This window comes from Schistocerca gregaria, chromosome 3, assembly GCF_023897955.1.
Source record: "Schistocerca gregaria isolate iqSchGreg1 chromosome 3, iqSchGreg1.2, whole genome shotgun sequence".
Taxonomy (NCBI): Eukaryota; Metazoa; Arthropoda; class Insecta; order Orthoptera; family Acrididae; genus Schistocerca; species Schistocerca gregaria.
The window spans coordinates 588,176,795-588,203,176 of record NC_064922.1 but is presented as its reverse complement, the minus strand read 5'-3'; the positions used below and the strand labels follow the sequence as shown (position 1 = coordinate 588,203,176).

The following is a 26,382-nucleotide window of genomic DNA, read 5'->3' as shown; positions in this document are numbered from 1 at the left end:
GAAAGGTTTTCTTCAGTCGCCATTGGTCCCGTTCTTGCAGGATATTTTTCCGGCCGCAGCGGTGTTTAAGATTTGATGCTTCACCGGATTCCTGATATTCAGGGCAAACTCGTGAAATGGTTGCATGGGATTATCCCAGCCTCATCGGCACCTCGGAAATGCTGTGTCCCATCGCTCGTGCATCGACTGTAACACCACGTTCAAATTCTCTTAAATTCTTATAACGTGCCATTGCTGCAGGAGTAACCGATTTAACAACTACGTCAGACACTTGTTGGCTTATATAGGCGTTGCCGACAGCAGGGCCGTATTCTGCCTGTTTAGATATCTCTGTATTTGAATAAGCATGCCTATATCAGTTTCTTTGGCGCTTCATTGTAGTACTACTGTGGTAAGTACGATATCTGCTTAATGACTCTGTGACTTTTCACTTGCTTCCTTACAGCACAAGAAAAATTTGCGATATTTAGAACAACAAGATATTGCACAATCAACTTCGTTTCTGCGAACATCAGTTTAGCTGTAAAAGTAATGCACATAAGGACTTGACGGTTAGGTCAGTATTGCAACCCGTTAGTCAATGCCGATGTAGTTGCTTATGTCACTCTGTTGTTGAGAATAGATACAATGTGAAAGTCTACAGTTCCGTGTTGCTTATTAACCTGTTATGAATGATGGAATGCGTAATGTGGGAACGAAAACTCTCTCAGAAAATTGCAGTGGCGAATTCTTTTCAGGAAATCGCAAGAAGATGAAAGGTAAGAAACTTCCTGAAACTTCGGCCCGAAACCAAAATATTACTCGGATAATGGCTGGGGAAAATTACCAACTACTTGGTTTAAGTTCATACTGATAGATAGCTTCAACATACGGATCTGCTAACATTTCACAATGTGAGACAATATAAAACTGCAGAATGAAGCCAGTGCCGTCAGTCCAGTGTGAGTTAAGCAATTCTAGTATAAATTTTTAGACGTGATATAATTTTCAAGTGTTTAAACCTAAGTACATTTGGAATAACGGGGTAGGTATTTGATTAATCTTTGTTTTATATGGCTGCCCATCACGGTATGTGTTTCGCAGCCAATATTCATTTACACTGTATTCTTGTTAATCCTACTCCAAAAATCTGACTTTTAAAGTGGTCGGTTGTAGCAGGATGAAATGGGAACATGTTAACGACCTCTATACCGTTCGAGTACAGGTTACTTCAAAGCAGCTGCAGTCAGCAGCGTAATTCATTGATTCAAAGGATGAAGGGACGAGTCTCAATAATCTGCTGCTGAAAGCATGGATCGTGTTCTGGTTACAGATGATAACGAGACTGAAAGCGTTCCGGCCCAGGATATAGCAATTACAGACCCGTCCACTAAAATTTGCAATTGTCCTGATGAACACCAGGTGGAGTAAAACGAAGAAACAACACCTCCAATAAAATGGTGCTTTATCGTCCTGAATCAGTGCCAAAATATACTTGGTTTCAAACCACTCTCTAAACGAGAGACTGTAAACGTCCGGGTATGCAATATGCAAGTGTATTAACAGGCTGCACAAGGGAAAAATTGCTGGGTCATAAAGAAGAACGGAAGATGGGTCAAGAACGCTTACGGAAACAAAGACAAATACTCAAAGAAAGTGTAGGGCGGTGCCCTGCATACAGTGGGATTTATTTGACAACCCGTAAGTAGACTGCAAATGCCACACACGGTGGTATGAGATCTGCTCTCGAACTTTGAAGGCGGAAAATTGTTACGTGACTTTTGAGAATGAAATGCACTAATCTTGAACTACACTGATTTTATACACAATAATCCTTTCATTATATACCATTTAATAAGAAATGTATATAGCATTTATCATTAAATAATGTACTGTCTCTTACTTTCTAACAATAAAAATTGTCAACTTTTATCAGTGTTGTCATTTTGACCCTTTATCAGAATCATCTTTACCCCACACTGGGCCGGATTACACTTTCGTATTAATTTGTAGAACTGATAAAATAATTGCTATTGTTTATACTTAGTTTTCAGTTTATTATATAAACCACAAATATCTAAAAACTGAATTAATTAAAAATGTGTAATTTAACATGATTAACTTGCCCTTGTTTCTCTAAGTCTTGATATATATTTTACAGAATATTAATAATGGAACAGTTTACATTGCAATGGTGGATGGGCAGGAATAAAAGTACCAGTTTTTCTTGAAATAACTCTTCTTTCCGTAAGGTACCGTTTCCTTATGGAGATAAATCTGTTCAAACTGGAACTCATTTGTAAACATCAAATGTGCTGCATCTAGTTATGTAGTTCTGACTAGAACACCTATATTCAATAGATGAAAACATGTAGTAATTATTTTTGTGTGAATTCTCTACTGGCCGTGCCCAGAACGAAGTCGTTCATAAAGAACATGAGTAATGCTCCGTGCTCCACACTGTAATGTTGGCCTAGAGCTATGACTAGGGCTGGCGCTTCTTTGACATTTTGTCGTCTTCGAGCAAATCCCGCAGGATGGAGACCAAGCTGTCGAACGCCTCCTGGCAAGTGGGGACGATCTGGTCCTCAGGCAGCAGGTAGCCGTACTGGCCCTCGTCCCTCAGCTCCCACGCGAAATTGTACTGGTGACCGACCACGCCCTGCACCCAGTCAATGCTAGACCCCGATGCTGGAGCTAAAACATGTCAAAACAGAAACTGTTTCAGTTCTCACAGAGGCTATGTTACCCTACATCTTATTAACAAACATTCTCAAAGTCATGATTTAGACGAAACTTGTGAATGAAGGACCCAAAATAAATAACATGACAAACATGTTGTTGATGTACATACGAGATTAGAGAAAAATGTTTAGGCATTACTGAAACAGACAGTGATCTTTAAGTAAACAAAATGTACTAACATTTCTAAGGCAGCGCTTGTTTAAGTCAATACGTTACGTCCCACATGTTTCTGGTTAGCAGATTCTGTCCCTCAAACGTATTTCTTGAATGTCTACGTAATGCTTATCTACATCTAAAATAGTCCCCTCGTTATACTTTAAATAGTCTATCCAGTCACATTAATGTGACCACCTGTAAAAGCCTGAATAAGCAACTTTTGCGGCGTGAGACGTGCAGGAAGATGGTCATTTAGGTTCTGGAAGGTACCGACAGGGATGTTGAACCATGACGAATCTAGTGCCGAGGCCATCTGGGCTGGATTTGTCGGTTGAGGATCCATGGCACTGCCCGAGCGAGGTGGTCTCATAAACTCTCGATTGGGCGTTAATACGAGGAGTTTGGTGGCAAGCGGAGTACAGCAAACTTATCCTGGTGCTATTCGAACGAAGCACGCACATTGCGAGCTGTATGACACGTCGCATGTTCCTGCTGGTAGATGCCACTGTGCCTAGGGAAACAAACTGGACTTTATTTCCAATGATAGAAACCTTCTTGATTCGATCCACAGTGCCTTCCAGAATGCCGATATCACCCAGGGAATGGAACAAAAGATTGTCCAGACCATAACGCTCCTTTCTGTGTGCAGCGAGTTTCCTTTCAGACGTTTCGAGCCGTACACGGTAGCGCCTATCTGGCCCACAGAGCGTAAAACGTGATCACCTGACAAGTACACCTGTCGCCACTCAGTGAACGTCGGGTTGCGGTATTGGCGTGAAAATTCCTGCCTTTGTCGTATATATACAGCAGTCAACCAGGGTGCATGAAACATCCCCTATTCCGGAGACCCATATGTAGCAATGTTCCCTGAACAGTCTTTGAAGAGACACTGTTGGCAGCCCCTTCGTTCATCTGCGCGCCCTGTTGTTCAACACGTGCGCGGATGTTCGCCTGAACAGTTCACGGACTTAGCCGCTACGGTAGTGCTTACACCTTTGGCCACTAAGCTAATGATCATGTGCTTTTGGACGTCAGGTAAATCGCTACGTTTCCACATTACGACAACGACCACACTGTTTTTTCGCGTCCCCCCGACACTATTTAAATGGAGTCTTCTGGTGGCGCTAAGACTTCCTGTCTGTGAGTGGTTACTGCACGTTCTCGTCGAATGTACGTGGAGGTCATATAAATGTGATTGGGGGCCGTATAGTTTCCAATTATATATCTGGAAACGGCCAGAAGTTACAAAAACGATGTCCACCGGCCGCAGTGTCATCGTCTGCTCTGCGGCCTCATGCAGTTGTGTGGAGGGGCAAGTGGTCAGCATCCGCTGTGCCTGGCATTTCTGACAGTTTCCAGATCGTGGACAGGCGACTATTCAGTCAGTAGCTCCTCTGTCTCTATTACGAGTCCGAGTTCACTCCGTACCGTTGTTCCCACCATACATACAAGAATGACAGAGAATGCTAAATGGATTAATCTGAGGTAAGAGACCCATGTCCGGAAACGACCGAGTCGAAAGTTATAAGCGAGAAGTTTTCTAATACATCCGACAGTAGAATACATACACCTGCAAACTGTTGCTCAGACTGTAAGCAGACAACTTTCAGAGGTGATAGTATGGACAAAAACAAGAAAAAATCCAGCAAATATGGGTTATATGCATACCTAAAGACTAAGAGTATCCATGTATCTTCACTATTCCGTTAATATATTTCTTCTATTGATCAAATGCCCACAGCTCTTAAGCTGGGCATTTTACAGCCCATGTTTGCAAGACAAGCTTATTCTTTTAGTTCATACTTCTTCGTCTGAAAGTCGCTTACCCTATAGCATTAGCAACAAAAGTACCGATAGATGTATTCCACTCCCATAGGTATCACAACGATTTTCGCTTGTATCTTTCGACGTGGTTGTTTCTGTACACGCGCCCTTTACCTCAAATTGATAAATTTACCTTCTCCTTCACGCCTAAAAGTTTGTAACATCATTACGGAATCATCCCATACATCAGTCTAAGCAGAGGCAAAAGAAAAAAAAGAAGAAACAGTTATTGCAACGTGAGCATGTAAAATGTAGAATTGAGCTTCGACAAAACGTTAATTTGGTGCGGTAACAGATGATTAATAACCAGTCTGTTATAATAGAGATGTTTATAGTGTAGTACAAAACACCCTTGATACGAAAAGCAGAACTAAATTAATATTCTGTGCTCAAATGGTATTACGTTAAATGAATTTGTTTGGTTCTGGACCTGATATAACAAATTTTACAAATGTCTTCCATTGATTCTTTTCCATGGGCTATATTCTGAAGACGCAGTATATGGAGCTCTCCACTCTATATATCCTACGGAAGCCTCTTCAGCTCTGCATAACTACAGAAACGGACTTGATGTCCGTTTTGATTTGAACTAGCTTAATGTAATCACGTCTTGCTCACCATATAAAATTTTTACCCCTGCCCTATACACCCCTCCATAATTAACTTCATTGTTACTGAATGCCGCAGAATGTGTTCTATCAATCGATCCCTTCTCTTGCAAAATTGTGCCTTAATGCGCTAACATTCCGAGCTCGATACACTACCTTTTTGTTATTTACTCAGTCTACTCATTTATTCAGTCTACTCATTTGTACGAGCATGTTACAAAAGCTTCTGTTCTGTTCTTGTCAATGACGGCAATCGTCCACTTTTTATTTCGCTAGCCTACATCCCTGACATTTTCTTTCAGGAAATATTTCTTAACAATTAAATTTATATTCAGTATTAATAAATTTCTCTTTTCAGAAACGCTAGGAACAGGTTATAGGTATGACTTTTTACCAAAATAATTTGCATGTACTGAAATTTTTTCTGTGCAAATCAGGATTTTCATTATTAATTATGTTGTATTAGATTTTTCTTTATGTAATTGTTCAATAGAAATAATTTTACTGAATTATATTGTCTTGGTGTGCATTGTGGAACTGATCTTTTTATATTATAGTTTGCTGGTATTGTAAGTGGTTTATGAAATATTAATTAAAATTTGTTAAAGCAAATTTAATTTCTTTTACCTTTTGTATCAATGTCTCTAAAATTGTTGATGTTTATGTACTCACCTCCATTTGTTTCTTAACAAAAATATTAATTTTTTTAAACTTAATTTGTTTTTATTTAACTTCTTAGATACCGGTATAAATATTAAGTTATTTATTCTTTAAGGGTCAAGTTTAAATTTATTAATTTATAATTTATTTATTTTAAATTGTAAAACTTTGATTTTATCGTCATTTTATGGATTTCATTAAGATATTGGGTTTAGGTTTATAATCTTCATAATAATGGTATTAATTTTATACCCTCTCTGCTTTGGTCATACAAGAACTCGTCCGCAACTTTTGGCTCTTATTATCTGATGTAATTTAGTCTGCATTGCCTGAATAGTTTGTACTACACATCAATACTTCCGTTGATGTTAATATTGTAAGCGATTTCCACGACACTATCCTTCCCCTTGAGCTAAACTTCCAAGTTTACAGTATCAGAAGCAATCTTTCTTCCCCTTAAGCTTTACCACTCTTCCGAAATATTTCCTTACCCTCTTTTACATCTTGCTATAAATTCATATGGAATGACATAGGAGTACACTACAGCCCTCACTCCCTTCTCAACTGCTCCATCACTTTCATATCATTCGACTCTTATAACTACAGTCTGGTTTCAGTAATCGTTGTAGATACCCTTTCGCTCCCTTTACTTTATTCAAGATACCTTCAAAAATTCAACAGTGTTCTTCAGACAACGTTGTCAAATACTTTCGTAAGCCCACGAATGTTATAAATGTGGATTTGCTTTTTTCATTCCGTCGTCTAAGATACACTGTCTGATCTAAAGCATTCTGAGTATCATTGAATATTAATAATGGGTTTGTCGACCTTTCACCTTTGCGATCACTTGAAATCTGCTGGGGAAACTTTGACTAAGGTGTTGAAATGTCTATGAAAGAATGGAAAAGCATTCCTCCTCAAGGGCAGAAACAAGAGAAGGTAGTAATGTTGGACGCCGTGATCTGGAGCGAAATGAACATTCTAACTTATACCAAAGGTGTTCCATTAGGTGGTATTAAGATGTTAATACAGAACTCAATATTTTACAACCACCTTCTGCAGTGTTAGACGGCCTCCGCCTGTTAGATGACTAGCCGGGTGTGATTTGGTTGTGATTGTTTCTTCGTGTTTCCAAGTCACAGTCACATTACCAGCCACCAGCTTAGGCAAATTTAGGATTCAAATGTCTTTTATGTATTTCTTATAGAGGTGACATCCAATGAGTAGTCCATATTCGAAGTCACTGCGCACCCTTGAGTGACCTATTCTCCTGTTATTGCCTCTCTACTGGAAACACAATACCCACCGCCCACTTTTATAATGGTATACCCCCTTCTTGTGATAGCCAGTAGTCATTTTGGTATTACGTAAGTGTGTCCCAATATTTCTGAACAGATATTTTATGTCGTAGAACGAGTATTGCCTCATGTGATCATATGTATATTCTGAACCCAAACTGATATTCACCGGGATCCGGTTCTAACAGTTTTTTCCCTAGTGCTGTACATAATATGTATCACTATTTTGCAGCCGTGACTTATTAAACTATTTATTCAATATTATTAACACCTATACACATCTGAATTCTTTGGAATGTTAGCTTCGTCTTGAAGTCTGTGGAAGGAAGGGAGTTAGACTGGGTTTGTTGTCCCGTCGACATCCTGGTCATTAGAGACGGAGCACAAGCTTGTATGGTGTCAAGGATGAGGAAGGAAATCGGCCGCACCCTTTCAAAGGAACCATCCCGGCATTTGCCTGGAGCAATTTAGGGAAATCACGAAAAACTTAAATCTAGATAGCCGGACGCGGATTTGAACCGTCGTCATCCTGAATGCGGGTTCATTGTGCTACCTACTGCGCCACATCACTCGGTGACATTTCCGGATGTCTCTGTCATGTAACCTTAATAGAAGGCGAGATACTGCGTCATGGTATAATCTCCCAAGGAACTTAATAATTCTGAGCCAATGATGTCTTGTTTTGACCAAGGTCTTTTAGTACTCTGGCAAATTCTTCTAGCAGATCATGTCTTCGTTTTCATATTCGTCTACTTCAGCATACCTTTCAATAACATGGTCTTCGATTCGTTTTCTTGGTATATTATTCAATTTATACTCTGAGAAAGCAGTAATGGAATTCAAGGAGAAATTTAGAAAGGAAACTACAGTTCAGGTAGAAGACATGAGAACATAGATGTTTGGTGACGACGTTAGTCTGTCAGGCACCGCAATGTAATTGGCAGATCATTTCATTAAGGCTATTTTGAATTAAAGAAGATGATAACGAGGAAATTAGATTACGGATTGAGTCACTGAAAGAATGTACATAATGTTGTTCTGTCAGAGAAACAACTAATAATGACTCGTGCAAAGAGAATGTAAAATCTGTTTCATTACATGGTGTCGATTTGATTCAGCGAGCTTAATATAGTTTGACTGTAAAAACAGTCATCGATTGCAGATTTGAAATAAAATATAATACATAGACTGGTAGTATCAATATAGTTAATTTGTAGTTGCGAGAAATGATGTTGGAGCGGGTGATCAAGACTTGAATACAGTAAGCACCTTCAAGCTAATGTAGGATGTAGGTTTCAATAGTTGGGCAGACACCACGAAGAGACTTGCACTGTAGAGACTAGGATGAAGAGTCACATCAAATTAATGAAACTAGTCTTTGGACAAAAGACTGCAACATAATCCCGTTACCGTCTACAAACGTGGAATGGAAGTGAGCAAATTTCTGAAATATCCATATTCGGTTCTCTCTGACGTACAGTTATCCCCTATAAAAAAAGGAATCGGATAGCGTCTTCGGTCCTGTGTATGGAATATATGTAGAACAGCTGCACTGATCGAAAGGTTATTGTATAGAGAGTAATGCATAGATAAATACGTAAGAATACTGTGTGGGCCGACGGGTAAAAGTATTTGGTTCCTTACTTAGTCTTATAAGTTGAAATATTGGTAGCCTGTGTGATTTTAGGATATCACAGTATTTTACAAAGGCCTGGAAAACATTTGTGGGAACAGACTGAAAACGATGCAGAAAGTACCCTTCACAGTCTTCGGTCCACAGGTTCACCATACTCCACGCCGAAACTCAAAGAAAATGTTCTAGCTCTCTAAGAATAAGATACAGAAATCAGGAAACACGACGATAAGTGAAAGTCTGCTGTCGTTTAGCAGAGGAGTATAATCTGACAAAAGTGTATACGCACAAGAATTTGTTTGAGAAATTATTAAAGCTTGTTCTTGACACAATTCAGAGACGATTTCTACTGTTGTTCAGAATTACGAAAAGTTAACTGCTCTCCTTAAAGGTGGGGAAATAATCTCATGCACTTGCCCCGCGGTTTTGTATAGTATAGAGCGGCACACGAACAGAATTTCAAAATGAAACACGGGTTTCCCAGTAAATCATTAATTAAAATAGGTTCACTTTTACAAATTTTCACGAGACATCCGCCATATTTTATTCGATAGGAAAATCGATAGCGCCAGTCGTGATTATTACGTGCCGAGGCTTCAGCGCACTGTCACGTAGCCAGATCACAGCACATTCTGCAGCTGAGCGTAACGCATCCCGTATGACTGACGGCGATCGAATAACCTTCTCCGTGCATACACAGAGGGCATTATATACTCCCATTGCGATCTGCTAGGGAATCACTCGCTCTTAACCTGCTTCCAGCATCTGCTTCAGTGCTAACCCAGAACCCTTTTTTTATTACAAAATTATTTATAATGTTGTTAGTGGAAGACCTATACTGATGCCAATTTTTCTCTAAGTAAGTCTGTACTCTCTTTGTATTGCTTAAAATTCTCAGTCTGATAACGTTTAATCTTTAACCTCCAGAATATTTCAAACGGAACTACTGGTAGATACTGGCCACATTCTAATTTTCTGTATCTATATTAAGTTACAATATCATAGTCAAAGTTGATACTGTTTCATTATTACTTACATAAAATAAAGTGCTGTTCATTTTAGCTTTGTATCTTATGCACTGAGATAATTAATCTAACTCATTTTCTTAGTTTTTGTCCCAAACGTTCGTCTTTGCTAAATAATCCAAGAAGTAGAGGAGGTAGCTTCATAAAATATCTACCGAATTTGTTTTACCATAAGTTGAACCTAATTTCAATAGTAGAACTCCCTGAAGCTCCATGAAAACTTCCACAGAATATTCTGATAACCAACTGAAACTTACTCCAAAATTCCAACTTTCTAAATTCAATATTTCGTAAAACTCAATTTTTGAAACAGCTAATTATCAGATCATGCTTAGTCATTGGTTTAGTTTAACATAATGCGTCTAAATTTTTAAACAGTATTTAAACCTTTAAATTTCCATCAAATTTTTACGCAATATCTTTGTAGGCCCTTCTCACGGCCTTTGCCACGTGATGGAAAAAAATCAATAACTCAGTCGACACTAGAAATATAGGTAAACGCTTGCTACCCCACAACTGTCTTTAAAATTCAGGTGATAAACCTTGCATGTTGTTCTCGTAGTATTAAAAGTTTGCAGCGTGAATGTTGGCTGTAAAGGATTACAGATAAAGTAATTTGAAGAGAAAAGATGCAATGATTTATGTTTTTAGATTAATTGAAATAGCAGTCAGGACACTGTGATACTTACACAGAAGATCCAGCACGCTACCGAAGGTATAGGTAGTGCCATATCTGGCTGCTAGAGCTTCGCTGGCTCTCTGAGTCATTTCGAGCTGAAAAATAAAGCAAGAAAGTTTTTATTACAAAAAACATACAACCTATGTATGCAAAGCATTGCAGTATTCTACAGTATTACTAGTACGCAGATGTAATATCGACCTTTTTTTCTGTTGTCCATCTTTCCTAAGTAACCTTAAATTTGTGGAGGTTTGCAATTAATTGAAGGCAGTTTGTTTATCGCCATACGCATTTCGCTTCTTTTATTTGGGAAACATCTTCAGTGGCCTGTAATACATAATTTTTATATATACAATAAACGTATTATGTCGTAGATGCAACTTGCTGCTGTGTTACATTTCGTCTTGTTTTGTTGTTGTTTTCTAGGTTAGAATAAACTTTTGTACCACAAATCTCGTAATGTGCAATTATCGTTCGCTGTTACTTATGATTTCCCGCGCTGTTAACTCATGCTTGTGCTCCAACTGGACGATTACTGACATTCATCCACCCACATTTGTCACATCGCATGTATCACTTGCACTTTCAATTTTTTGATCATCATATGCGTGTTTTCGGTGTGTATGTTGTCAACAGTTGTTGTATGTTCATCTGTCGTCTTCTGTTTGTGTTGTGTGTGTGGTTTGATATCTTTCATTTCTTGTGTGCTTATGTGTGTGTGTATTTCGTGTGTGAAACCGCGTCATTCTTTCTTGAGAGTGTTCTTTTTCTTCTTTTTTAAACAAATGGATATTTTTGTGTTATATAACACACAAATATATAACATTTACACACAGCAAAAAACACACACATACACAAAAATATCTACTTATTAAAAAAATAGAAAAAAGAACACCGTCTCAAGAAAGAATGACAGGATTTCACACAGGAAATACACACACGCACACACACACATACATACACAGGACATATATGTGGGGGTGGGGGGGGAGGGGGAGAGAGAGAAGTGGGGGGGGGGACGGAGATTCATTATTTGTTTATCCTGGATACACTTCGGTTTATTGTTGTTTCAGTCGCTACCACGATCAGAGAATTATTACTTATATGGATTTGGTCGTTGAGTACCTTTTCCATTTCAGTCACTCTTTGTATGTGCAAGTTTTCTTCCAATGTCACGGGCTGTTTCTTGTGATTATTCACTCTCGTAACTGTCTTGGCACATTCCATGTTGTATGGTTCGTGTCCATCATTTATCAGGAGTTCGGCGAAGGTAGAAGGATACTTTCATATTTCCAACTTCTTATATGTTCTTTACATCTAGTTTTGAAGTTTCTGCTTTTCATCCCCAGATATACTGATTTACATACTTGGCACTCTAGCTGGTATATACCAGCTCCTTGGTATTTATCTGGTTTGTCTGTTGTTTGTAAATGTGACTGGAGTGTGTGTCCAGTTCCGTAAGCTATGTGTAAACCCTGTTTCTTTAGCATATTTTCTATCTCGTGTGTTGCTTGTATGTAAGAGTAAGAGTTTTTCTGTTATTCATGTCATGAGTGTTGTTGTTTTGTGTTTCCGTGTGTCCTGTACTTTCTGTGGGATTCTTTGGTGTTTGATTATCAGCTTGTTTTCATTTTTCTTCACTTGTGTTATCAAAAAATGTCTCTGAGCACTATGTGACTTAACACCTGAGGTCGCAGGGTTCCAGACTGTAGCGCCTAGAACCGCTCGGCAACTCCGGCCGGCTTGTGTCATCAATTTTTGGTTGAGTTTTTGTACTATATGGGTGCTGTAACCATCGTTTGTGGCTTTGAGTTGTATTGTTTGTAATTCTTTTTCATAGTTTTCTCTGTTGAGCGGCTTTCTGAAGATTTCATATGTGTGTTTATTGTTGCCTCTCTTTATTGTTATATCCATGAAATTTATATGCTTTTGTATTTCTTTCTTTAAGGTGAATTGAATATTTCTGTGTATGTTTTACTTTTCGGGTTGAAAGATGGAAGTTAAAAGGTGGAACCGGTTTTGTTTAATGCCGCACCAGTTTTGAAAAATCAAGAAAACTGATAAAATGAAAAATAGTCAAAGCATTACGACATCAGAAATATTTTATGTTTCTCGATGTATTATCTGATAACTCCACCATGTTTTGAGTGCACTGATTGAGCAATGGGAATTATGTTAGGAGCTCTGCAATTTAGTTCGGAAGTTATGCGGAGCCTTTAACAGACAAAATGAAATATCATGTAATCAACATGTAACCGGAATATGTGTTGAAGAATTACGAAGACTTCAAAATTAGAGACAACATAATTCTGTCGGCAGTGCTCCTGGCACGGAAGCGTACTGACTATAAGTGTCCCGTACAGCGTTGACGGTTAACTGCGAGAATGACACGACCTTAGCTTGGCTTCATCGTTATCGTAAGGAGTTACTTCCAGTCAGCCACTCTCTTGGAATTATTACTCCTCGTAATATATCTTACAGTCAGCAGTGTATGTTGATAACGATATTCCTTACAAGTCAACACGAGAAATTTAACCGTTATTTGTTGCAACGTTTTGGCTTTTTTGTTATGGTAGTATATCAGTTTCATGGGAACGTTCACTCATAGTGCCCCACATTCTTATAACTACATCCGTATTTCCTATAGAATTATTACCAGTAGGTCACTCCGTGTCACGGCAAGTAGCTCGTACCCGTACACGAATGTGTTGGTCTGTGCAATGTCCTGTGTTAAAGAGGAGTGGAATTCGTGCCGAGTCGCGTTAAACCAGTTAGAAGACGTGTAAAAAAGAGAAAAAAAGTGAAAACTATAATGTTATTAACGATAAACATTCAGTTATTAAAGATTACTTGTGGCATTGTTATTTACGTGAAAGGCTTCAGGTTATTCGAAGCCCATCATCAATGAGATATCTTTGGTCAGTGCATTGTGCTATCTAGGAAGAAAACTGAATATGCCTCCGACGATTGAACATGGAATAAATACTTTAACAGCAATGTCCAACTGCAGAGTTGGAGGAATGTTCAACTCTCTTCCTAGGTAGCATCTTCCACGTAAATAACAGTGCCACAAGTCTGCTCCAGTAATGCTTGTCTCTAATAATGTTATAATTTTTAATTACACTCATCACTCTTCTGGCTTGTTTGACGCGACCCAACACGAATTCCACTCATGTATCAACATTCCAATCTTTTCCCAGAGTACAAATTGCAAATTGCAACTTATGTCCTCAACTATTTACTGGCTGTATTCCAGTCCCTGTCTTCCTCTGCGGGGTTCACCCTCTAAAGCTTCTTTTAGTAGTTATTCCCGGAAGTGTGAACAGATGAACAATCATCCTGTCCCTTCTTCTAGTCAGTAATTTCCATATATTCCTTTCGTCGATGTTTTTGCAGAGAACATCCTCATCTCCTACCATATTAGCCCACATAAGTTTCAACACACTTGTAGCACAACATCTAAAATGCTTCAATTGTCTTCTGTGTCGGTTTTCCCACAGTCCATCTTTCATTACCGCACAATACTGTGCCCCAGACGTACATTCTGAGAAATGTCTACATCAAGTTAAGACCTATGTTTAATACTAGTAAACGCCTTTCGACCAGGAATAAATTTCTTGGTAGTGCTAGCCTGCTTCTTATGTCCTCCTTGCTCCGTCCGTCTGGATTAATTTGCTACCTAGGTGGCAGAATGCCTTAACCTCACTATTTCGTCATCACCAACCCTGATCTTACATTTCTCGCGGTTAGCATTTCTGCTACTTCTCATTTCTTTCGACTTTCTTCGATTTGCTCCCAGTTTATATTCTGTACTCACTTGACTATTCCTTTCAATGGATCCTGCAGTTCTTCTTTATTTTGAATGAGGATAACAAAGTCATCAGCGAATCTTATTACTACTATCCTTCCACCGTGAATTTAAATCCCATTCTTGAAATTTTATTTCCGTTATTGCTTCTTCGATGTATAGATTGAACAGCAGGGGTCATCCAATTTTAATCCGAGCACTTCGTTTTTTGTTCTTCGAATCTTGTTGTTTCCTCTTGGTTCTTACACATGCCGCATATTAGCCGTATTTCCCTGTAGCTTACCCCAATGTTTCTCAAAATTTCGAACATCTTGCACCATTTCACAGTGTCGTACAATTTATACAGGTCGACAAATCCTATAAATACTATCAATGTCTTTTGATTCGTCTCCACTCTGTCTTCATTCTCAGCCACAAGGTCAGAACTGCCTCTCTGGTGCCTTTTCCTTTCCTAAAGCTAAATTGATGGTCATCTACCAGACCTTCAATTTCATTTTCAATTCTTCTGTGTCTTATTCTTGTCATCAGCTTGGATGCATGAACTGTTTAAACCATTGTGCGATAATTCTCTCAGACCTTGCTAACTTTGGAATTGTGAAGATGATGTTTTTCTGGAAGTCTAATGGTACTTCGCCAGTCTCAAATATTCTGCACAACAGCGCGAATAGTTGTTTTGTTACTATTTCTCTCAATGATTTTGGAAATGTTAGAATGTTAGAATGTTGTGCATTATTTCATCTTCAGTTCCCCAAAGCTCTTCTAAATGCTGATTCTAATACTGAATCCCCCTACCTCTTCCCTGCCTACTATATTTCTTTTTTGATAACGGTCAGTCGGCCTGAGTGGCCGAGCGGTTCTAGGCGCTACAGTCTGGAACCGATCGAACGCTACGGTCGCAGGTTCGAATCCTGCCTCGGGCATGGATGTGTGTGATATCCTTAGGTTAGTTAGGTTTAAATAGTTCTAAGTTCTAGGGGACTGATGACCTCAGAAGTTAAGTCCCATAGTGCTCAGAGCCATTTGAACCATAAGCGGTCAAGTCCCCCCTCTCACAGAGGTCTTCAAAATACTCTTTCCACATATCTGCTCTCTCTTCTGGATTTAACAGAGGAATTCCCATTGCAAACTTAATTTTACCGCTCCTGCTTTTAATTGCACCGGAGGTTGTTTTGCCTGCCCGGTCTGCTGGGCCAGTCCTTCCAACAGTTACTTATATCTCGATGACTTCAAATTATTCAGTCAGCCGTTTCGCCTTAACTTTTCAGCACTTCCTATTTATTTCATTACGTAGTGACTTGTACTTCTGCATTTCTAAAAATCTTTGAACACATTCGTACTTCCGTCTTTCGTCGATCAACTGAAGTATTTCTTCTGTTGGCCGTGTTTTCCTTGCGGTAACCTTCCTTACAACTTCTGTGATTGCTCTTTTTAGAGATATCCATTCTTTTTCAACTCATTTTCCTACTCAGCTGTTAATCATCTCAGAGAACTTCAAGTGTGTGTATTAATTCCTTAGTACTTCCGTATCCCTCATTTTTGAGCGCCGTTCCTTCCTGAATAGTGTCTCAAATTTCAGCCTGCTCTTCATAATTACTAAATTGTGCTCTCAACCAATATCTGCTCCTCCGTACGTCTTAAAATCCAATATCTGATTTCAGAATCTGCCTGACCAAGGTGTAATGTAATTGGAATCTTCCCATATCTCCCGATATTTTTCGAAGTATACCTTCTCCTTCTCGTGTCATTCTTGAACGGAGTACTGGCTATTACTAGTTGAAATTTAGCGCAGAACCCAACAAGTCTTTCTACTATCTCAGGTATCTAATTGAAGAAAGAAGAGGGGCAGGGGCATACTGAGTGACCTTTGACGACATAAAACTGAGAAGTAGTGTTGCAGACTCTGTTTTTGTATATACAAAATTAAATAATTCATAAGACGTAAAAAAGTAAACAGAAGAAAGAGAACGACGTGGAAAACCAAAGACACCAGTCATAAGCTCAAGAAGGAAGACTCACCAGCTCATCGTAATTGAAGGCCACGTTTCCAGGGACGCCGTAAGGAAACATGATCCTCTGGCCGTACGAGTGAAAGCTGCCATACAGCAACAGTGTCCCTGGTTCGTTATCCGACAGCATACCCGAGTACGTCGCCGTCTCGTACTCGGAGAAGGGCACCGGTCCAGGGTAGTTGTCTGCACAAAAGTCCTCGCTGGTGCCGAAACCTATAGTAAAATGAATCCGATCATCTCTGTGGACCAGATTACTTTCTTTTCAGTGCCTTCTGGTTTTGTTAAATGCTGATTTTTAATTCTCTTGTCAAAGTCATGTATCTGAAACATTGATCATCCGTCAGTGAACCGATAATGAAGTAGTGGAAGATGACAAAACGATATTCGGATGCATACTAAGCACAACAGTAATTACTTAGCTCTCTCCCGGCGTCAAAAAACTGTCCCCCTGCTTGTCACTGACTTATGAGAGCGACATCCTCGTACTGAATATCTATTGCAAACCGTTACTAGGTAATTACTGAACGCAATTCTCGTACCCAGTTTGACTTATACTGTGCACAACCTGCGTTATGTGCAACGGACGGCACTATTATGCCTTCGTAATCTCTAAGTCAAGGATAATAGCTGAGTGACCTGTGTGTCTGTGCTGTTCTCGAGATCTCAGGATATCAAGGCAGGCGGCAAAGGCTGAGAGGGCGGCTCGTGGCGGTCGACAGGAGCAGGTACTAGTGCTGGCTGTGATGGTGATGAATGAGTTAGTATTAGCTATTACTAGATGAAATTTGTTGCACAAATCAATTGCCTTCTGCCTCTCTGATTCCTATAACCTAACCGTACCCGTAATATAGTAGTGGGGGTCGTCATCTGAGGGAAACGGCTTGTAATGGAGGCACGTAGCAGCAAACGTTGTAAAGGATTCTAGTGTTGACAGACAGTGACTGGCAGCTGAACAGAATGATAGGTCTCATTCTGTTTATCTTAAGACACTATACATGTGGGATGTATAATATGTGCTGCTGAATACTGAATTCCGTGTTTACCGATGAGGGCATTCGGACTGACCAAGGTGTCTCTGAATTGTGAGGCTTTAATTTTATTCGTTTTGAGTAGGATAACCATTGGATTCACTTTCGATTTGTTCGTTTTTCTCACGTATGAAGTTGCACCAGCAGCAGGAGTAGTAGTAGTAGTAGTAGTAGTAGTAGTAGTGAAATTAAACAAAGGTCTGCAACAAAACGAATCATTTACTCCGCTAAAGATCGACATCTTCGATTATTTCTGCAAAGCAAGATGCTATCCTGTCCACAGCTGCTCTGGCGCGAAATTGCAGTGTCGTAAATGGTCACTGACCTGTACCAAATACCTAATCCAGTCCTCAGACACAAACCCAGAGTGTAACTAATTTACATTTATAATCCTTAAATGGCAAAAATTACATGAAATACCTACTAATACACAAACAGCAGTTGACCGGCTTTGCCTCGTGAAACGTTGTTGTGATACCTCCCGCAAGGTCGGATTGTAGCCTATCGCGATTGCGGTTTATCGTATCGCGATATTGCTGCTCGCGTTGGTCGAGATCCAAAGCAGAATGTGGAATCGGTGGGTTCAGGATGGTAATACGGAACGCCGTGCTGGTTCCCCACGACCTCGTATCACTAACAGTCGAGATGACAAGCATCTTTTCTGCATGGCTGTAACAGATCGTGCAGCCACGTCTCGATCCCTGAGTCAACAGATGGAGACGTTTGCAAGACAACAACCATCTGCACGAACAGTTCGACGACGTTTGCAGCAGCATGGACTATCAGCTCGGAGACCATAGCTGCGGTTACCCTTGAAGCTGCATCACAGACAGGAGTGCCTGCGATGGTGTACTTAACGATGAACCTGGGTGCACGAATGGCAAAACTTATTTTTTTCGGATGAATCCCGGTTCGTTTACAACATCATGATGGTCGCATCCGTGTTTGGCGACATCGCGGTGAACGCACGTTGGAAGGGTATTCGTCATCGCCACACTAGCGTATCACCCGGCGTGATGGTATGGGGTGCCATTGGTTACACGTCTTGGTCACCTCTTGTTCTAATTGACGGCACTTTGAACAGTGGACGTCACACTTCAGATGTGTTACAAGCCGTGGCGATACCCTTCATTCGATCCCTGTGAAACCCTACATTTCAGCAGGGTAATGCACGACCGCATGTTGCAGTTCCTGCATGGGCTTTCCTGGATACAGAAATTGTTCGACTGCTGCCCTGGCCGGTACATTCTCCAGATCTCTCACGAATTGAAAACGTCTGGTCAATGGTGGCCGAGCAACTGGCTCGTCAGAATACGCCAGTCACTGCTCTTGATGAACTGTGGTACCGTGTTGAAGTTGCAAGCTCTCTGTGACTCAATGCCCAGGCGTATCAAGGCCGTTATTAAGGCCAGAGGTCGTAGTTTTGGGTACATATTTCTCAAGATCTAAACACCCAAATTGTGTGAAAATGTAATCACATGTCAGCTCTAGTACACTATAATTGTCCAATGAATACCAGTTTATCATCTGCACATCCTCTTGGTGTAGCAATTTTAATGGTCAGTAGTATATATATATATATATATATATATATATATATATATATATATATATATATATATATATATATATATATTAACTGGGAAGTCAGGTAAAAAGGTCAAGAAATGCCTAATCTTGCCTATCAAAAATTACAAGCCGATAGTGTGAATAATTAATCAGGCTGCTATCACACAAGTTTAAACACCACCAGCGACAAACGAGAGATTGCGCTAAACGGACCAACCTGAATGAAACGGATTCCTACATAATACAACAAAAAGTTAACACTCCAGAGTTGGTAACCGCAAAAGCGCCAAGTTATCTCACCAAAAACTGTAATCTGGAGGTAGGAGGCAAAAGCACCACGGCTGCGTCGAGGCAGTGTGCGAGGAAAGGAACATGCTGAGGGAGGCACAACTGCCACACAGCAAGACAGCCCTCGGCCGAATCCTCCGAGTTGAACCTCTCACTACGGTGAACGCTGCTCGAATCTGACTACCGGAACCGAGAGCTTCGTCCGAAACCACAACCTCGCCCTAAGGCTGTCACCACCTGAATCAAATTCCTCGCTACGGAGGACGCCGCCCAAGTGTCCTGCTCAGAGCGCCGTGCACCTTTCCACGGCCGCGACACAACAACCAAGCTATAAGATGCTGAGAAGTGTATTAAGGCGGCACTAACGGCAAAATTTCGCCTCATCACGCAAAGTCCTACCAAGCTGTCTTTAGCACTCTGGAGCATCACTGTCAGTTCCAGCGGCGGAAAAACGTGTTCGATTACGCTGACGTCATAAGGCGTCCGTCCACTCGAAAATTACGCTCCATCTATACTATCCCGAAGCGTCAACTGACAAAAACAGTGTCAAAAAGTGAAGACTACAAGTCTGCAGCTGGCACCATGCAGTCGAGGACCGGTCAACGTCAAAAACTTGTGGTCACTCATTTACAGCCGCTGCTGTTTATGAAGGGGTTTCCAGGTAATGGCTACCGACCAGAGCATACCTTTGAAATCGGGCGTCTTCTAAGGCGTCTGCTAGGTGCCAGCCCTTGCGAGTTCGTGCCTCGGCTATTGCCCGCAACCACCCTAGAGACCAGAATTCTTCGAAAACCGTCCGCACCTCCTCCCAATTCGGGCTTTACAGCAGGAGCGAAGCCAGTTACCACCTCCAGTGTGAGGGCCAGGCCACTGTCTCCCACCGCCGACCAAAGCCGCTTCTACGCTTAGAGTGATCTCTCCGGTAGCAAATCCATCGAATGTCTCTAAATAATGTTAATGTTGTAATATCAGTGCTGATTCATGTCACAGTAATTATCAGTTGACAGTTAGCAATAGCGACGAAAACAACCCTAAATGATACAAGTAATATCAAATTCTTAATAAAATTCATCTTAGTAAAACTGTTGGTTGGTTGGTTGGTTGTTTTGGGGAAGGAGACCAGACAGCGAGGTCATCGGTCTCATCGGATTAGGGAAGGAAGTCGGCCGTGCCCTTTCAGCGGAACCATCCCGGCATTTGCCTGGAGCTATTTAGGGAAATCACGGAAAACCTAAATCAGGATGGCCGGACGCGGGATTGAACCGTCGTCCTCCCGAATGCGAGTCCAGTGAGTAAAACTGTATTCTTAAATAAAACAGACCTTTTTATGCATGCTACTGGTGTCATAAATTGGCGACTTAATGACGTGTACGTTGCTACGCTTAAGGCTGTTGGGACCCATCAGGGGTACTCCAAGAAAGAAAATCAGAGACACAATGCAGAGAGCAGCCAGAACTCTAACTTTTAGGTTACCAGAGACAAAAAGTATCAAAAGAGCCCGGGAAATTGCACACGCTCTGGGCAGCTGTCCCAGGGGAGGAGTTTGACCTCGGAGAATTGACTGGTAACTCTATTCACCACCTAGAAGTTGTTGAAAGGCGTCACAGTAGGAGAAGGAGACGGAAACGCACGTCTTAGCAGAGGCAGTAAGACTGATGCTTGCTCCTGAGAACTAAGTCATTGGATTTACACAGCTTAGAGTGCTACTACAGCAGCCTACACACACAAAAATATGACGTCTGCTTTCAGTTGAACGCTGTTGATACTGAATATGGAGTTAGTTAATGTAACATCAAGAAACATACCTACCTAGCGAGTAGTAGTAGGGGAAGAATTTGACTGTTGTTGGTCAGAGGTGCTCTGGAGGTGCAGAGCGACTCGCCAGAATGGCCGAAGCTTCTTAAGTACCGGTGGATTAGTGGGTCCTCTATAGGAAGGGAGAAATAGTGCACCGCCATGGTTCCTTAAAATCCCATGTTTTCGAATTCAGGGGGGCTCTCAGTCAGATGGCTGGGACGCCAACCCTGAGTCACTCGTGGCCAGCCTCGGTAAGCTCCGAAATGTCTGTTGTTCTTACTTGTACATCTGCTCTCAGGTTTGTACTTAACGTGCTACTGAGTCCGCTACTTCTGTCAACACCCACTCCCGTGGCTTTAGACAGTGACTTCTTTTTTGCAACCAATTGTCACCTTTGATTTTTTTTTATACTACAGTGTAGAAGTTAGTCAGATGGCAAATAAATAGTATTAATCAGACTTCTGAATTCTACGAGTTTCCTTCTGCAAGCTTCCTGTCGTGTCCCAGAGTCCGTGCTTCTCGTATGTGCCGTGCGACAATGTTTAGCGCTGATCCTAGTCATCAACCTGCCTTCACTGAGAATTTGTCTATCTGTATTTGCTCCTCAGCGCTCGAAAATTGCAGACTGACCTCAGACCCTCTGACTTCCGTCTTTCCTGCGTCAGGACACGACACTGTGTACGGATGCAATGTTTTAAGGTGTTCTCCAAGTACAGCCACTTCTGTTTGTGTTCATGATACGGTTGGTTTCTTACCCCTATTGCACGTTTTGGTGATTATTTTGAAAAGCATTGTATCACTATAGTAAATACCCAACCGAATGACAAGTGTTATTACAGCTTTTTACTTACATGGAAATTCTGATTCCTGTTCGTAAACCATCTATATCAGTTAAGCGTACCTACTGGGCATATTGAACTGGTTTTATCTGTTAGTTATAAAAATTTGTGGAAGTGAACAAGTATAGAAGTGAATACTGGCTGCGCTGATTCAAATACACTGAGGTGACAAAAGTCAAGAGACAGCGATGTGCATATATACAGATGACGGTAGTATCGCGCAAACAAGGAATAAAAAGCAGTGTACTGGCGGAGCTGTCTTTCATACCCGGGTGATACGTGTAAAAAGGTGTGCGACGTGATTATGGCCTATCGATGGAATTAACAGACTGTGATCGCGGAATGATAGTTGGAGCTAGACTCATTGGAAGTTACATTTCCAAAATCGCTGGAGAATTCAATATTCCGAGATCCGCAGCGTCAAGACTGTGTCAAGAATACCACATTTCAGGTATTGCCTGTCACTACGCACAGTGTAGTGCCGACGGCTTTCACTTAATGACCGAGACCAGCAGAGTCTGCGTAGATTATCAGACAAGCAACACAGCGTGAAATAACCGCAGAATCCAATGTGGACCGTACGACGAACTTATCCGTTAGGACAATGTGGCGAAATCTGACGTCAATGGGGTAAGGAAACAGGTGACCGACACGAGTGCCTATGGTAACAGCATGACATGGCCTGTAGCGCCCTTCCAGGGTTATGAACATATCGGTTGGACCCTAGGCGACTGTAAAATCGTGACATGGTCAGATGAGTTCCGATTTCAATTGTTAAGAGCCAGCGGCAGTGTTCAAGTGTGGCGCAGACACGTCGAAGCCATGGACGCAACAGGGGACTGTGCAAGCTGGCGGCGGCTCTATAATGGTGTGGCCTGTGTTTACATGGCATGTACTCTGTCCTAAGCTCCATCTGAACCTACATTTAGTGGAAATTGTTACGTTTGGATACTTGGAGACCATTTGCAGGCATTCGTGTGCTTCATGTTCCCAAACAATCATGGAATTTTCAGGAACGACAATGTGCCACGTCATTGGGCGACAACTATTCGCGATTGAAGAAAATTCTGGACGATTCGAGTGAGTGATTTGGCCAACCAGCTCGCCCCACATCAATTCTATCGAACATTTATGGGACATAATCGAGAGGTCGGTTCGTGCACAAATCCTCGCAGCTGCCACACTTTCGCAGTTATGGGCGGCTATAGATGCAACATGGCTCAGTCTTTCTTCAGGAGCCTTGCAACGATTTGTTGAGTGCATGCCATGCCAAGCTGCTGCAATATGTCGTGGAAAAGGAGGTCGGACACGATATTAGCAGATGTTCCATAACTTTTATCAACACAGGGTACATTTAAATTAATTTAAATCATACAAGTTGAAGAAGCTTTCACAAGCATATTCGCCGTTTCAGCTTACTGATTTTTAATGTAATATGCTGTAGCTCTGAATTTATAGGTGAGTAGTTCATAGACAGGGAAGTAGTTTATAGATAGTTTCACTCATTTATGTGAGAGTGGAATGTTCGTTCAGTCTTCTAATGCAAGCGTATTTCAGAGACCTACCTCCAACAAATCATTTGTATAAAGGTGCATGGCCAAGAAAGTAGAATTTTTGATTTGACATTATAAGCAGTATTTGAGATAAAGCTGTCCTGAGACAAGAAATAATTCCTTGATAGGAAAATCGCGCAGTTCAAAATTAATGTTTTCTTTCATGTAGAGGACCTGGCCCACTTTAAAAATGTTTTTCATATAGCTTATTTTACATGAACTGCAAAGCGACAGGTGTTAAAAAGCTAAGCAAATGTCCTATTGAAAATCATTTATTACGTTGCTTGATAGTTGCTTAGTTTTAACAAAGCTTCTAAATGTTGGGTACTGTAGCTGAACCAGTTTTTTTTTAGAAAGATCCAATGGTGTGATATATGAATGTGCAGTCCTTATTAAAAGAAAACCTGGTTCCTAAGGAAATGGTTAGACATTATTTCTACGTTTTACCACCCCACTTAACTCAGACCATTAAGCGAAAGTACGATATTGCTGTGTATGTGTTATTTCGAATTACTATGCAATATATAAAACTATTTGTTTATGATTCACCCAGTTTTTCGTGACATTTTGCTTTAAAATTTTCGCATATTCTTAGTATATGTATATGTAAAGTAAACTGTGCCCTACTGGAGTTTGACGTTCTTTGCATTGTACGTAAGTAATGTATGCAAAATACTATGTAAATTGTTTATTATGTTAAATAATTTTCTGATGACTTTTCTACTTAAAAATATTTGTATGTATAAACTGTTCATGTTGATGTAAATTTGAGAACTGTAACAAATGATCACGCTTAGAAACAATATATGAATTAGGTGTTATGTAAAAGCCAGTTTGCTTTTGTCTGAAACAAAACTGGCTTAGGGCAGTGGAAAAGATGGCAAGGGGGAATTGGCACGCTACCTAGGGCAAGCGCGGGAAGTAAGTCATGCAGCCTGTAGGCAGCAGTGATTGAGGCAAGACTTTACTGGAGCAGAAGAAGCAGAAAAATCCCTCAGATGAAGTCTGGAAACGGCTTACGGTTTACCTGTGCGTTGTTGGGCTACTGTATGTAAAACTGAACCACGCCAAGAAGAGAAATTGAACCCATACAGCAAGATACTTGCAGGATGAATTGGGAGTATTGTGGGTATTGTAGCCGCTAAATTTGTTCGCCACTCATAGGCCTACAGCCACCAGATCAGATTTTTTTTTTGTATTTTACTTTTGGTCATCATGAACCATTAATTTAAAGTGTGTTTTAGTAATCATTCTTGAACCTTGAAGAAACTGGTTCACCCTGTTATTTCATCCTAATCATACACCTATATAGGGTTCCTTCCCGGTGTTTGATTAATCCGAGTACACTGTTCTACAGACTTATGAAGTGCCAAGTTAATATAAATAGGCACCATTTAAGTTGTTTCTGTGTAAATTGTGAGAAAGTGTGTAAGTAGGCTGTTTAGGTTTTTTATATTGGTAACGCCCCGTAGCGCTCTGTATGAAAATCACTGGCTGTGCTGTGTTCAGTCAGTGGCTGGTTGGCATTGTTATAATACTCGCCATTGTAGTGTTGGGCAGCTGGATGTTAACAGCACGTAGCGTTGGGCAGTTGGAGGTGAGCCACCAACAGTGGTGGATGTGGGGGGAGAGATGGCGGAGTTTTGAAATTTGTAAGATGGGATGTCATAAACTGCTTTATACATTATGACTTTTGAACACTATTGAGGTAAATACATTGTTTGTTCTCTATCAAAATCTTTCATTTGCTATCTATGCCTATGAGTAGTTAGTGCCTTCAGTAGTTTGAATCTTTTATTTAGCTGGCAGTAGTGGCGCTCGTTGTATTGCAGTAGTTCGAGTAACGAAGACTTTTGGTGAGGTAAGTCATTTGTGAAAGGTATAGGTTAATGTTAGTCAGGGCCATTCTTTTGTAGGGATTACTGAAAGTCAGTTTAAGCACAATCGTGTATAATTTTTCCAAGGGAACGTTTCATAAGTGTTAAAGACTGTGTACATTCTTGCTTGTTAGTTGCACGATTATGTAACGACTATAAGGCTCACATACTTAGAACATTTACCAACATTGCTAATGAGATTTTAATGCAACATTTCGGTTTACTTGAATATACATTCTGTTTTCAAAGTACTTTCTGTGAGATACCAGAAGACACAGTGGTTAGTTTATGTGACAGCTACACGATTTTATCACGACGCTACTAATGAGTGACAATTTACAATGTTGCTTTTGGGGTGTATCTGTTTTATATCTGCACAGTTTTTATGTATTATTCTGGAAAGTAAAACATGTTTTAGTAGTAACTTTTTTGGTATAGCTACAATGAGACAGCCTTTTCCCTGGCACAACAATATGTTACATTATACTACTTTCTTGATCACGGTAAGGTACGTAATAACTACGATATCTATACGCAAAGCACTTCACATTCGTTTATGACGAGGTAAGTACATTAACTTCAGCAGAACTTTGCTTTTGGAGGACGATAACTACGACACTTCCACAGAATTATCTTACAGCAAGACGCATATTTAGCGCTACAGGACACGCATTTGAGAGATTAATTTTGTACTTAACCCATTTATTTTTCAATGTTTTTCAATTACAAAGAAAGTTTACCGTGATACATTTCATTCCATTGCTGTAATCTGTAACACCTGAGGATATAATTACATTAATCCTCAGGGGGTACACTTTTACTTTGTGTACCATGTGTTTGGACAGCACAAGGAGCCCTAGCTAATATGGTATTTGCTTATACAACCTTACACAACGGTACCATATTCCTCTACCACAGAATTACACAGCTATCTGATTATTTAACAAAGAAACAACATTTATTTTACTTCATCAGTGACACATGTTTACGTAATTACACAGTTGAAT

At 40.4% G+C, this 26,382-nt stretch overlaps 1 protein-coding gene across 1 annotated transcript in view; it reads right to left on the bottom strand.

The window, feature by feature from the left end:
• Positions 1-1,626: 1,626 nt before the first annotated feature.
• LOC126354530 (zinc carboxypeptidase-like) overlaps positions 1,627-26,382 on the bottom strand; it is a 127,111-nt gene continuing 102,355 nt past the window's right edge. Inside the window, exons 8-10 of the mRNA XM_050004258.1 lie at positions 16,432-16,637; positions 10,618-10,702; positions 1,627-2,676 (exon numbers count right to left, since the gene is read on the bottom strand). Coding sequence (XP_049860215.1) covers positions 2,465-2,676; positions 10,618-10,702; positions 16,432-16,637 — 503 coding nt within the window. The 3' untranslated portion in view covers positions 1,627-2,464. The remainder of the gene's footprint in view (positions 2,677-10,617; positions 10,703-16,431; positions 16,638-26,382) is intronic.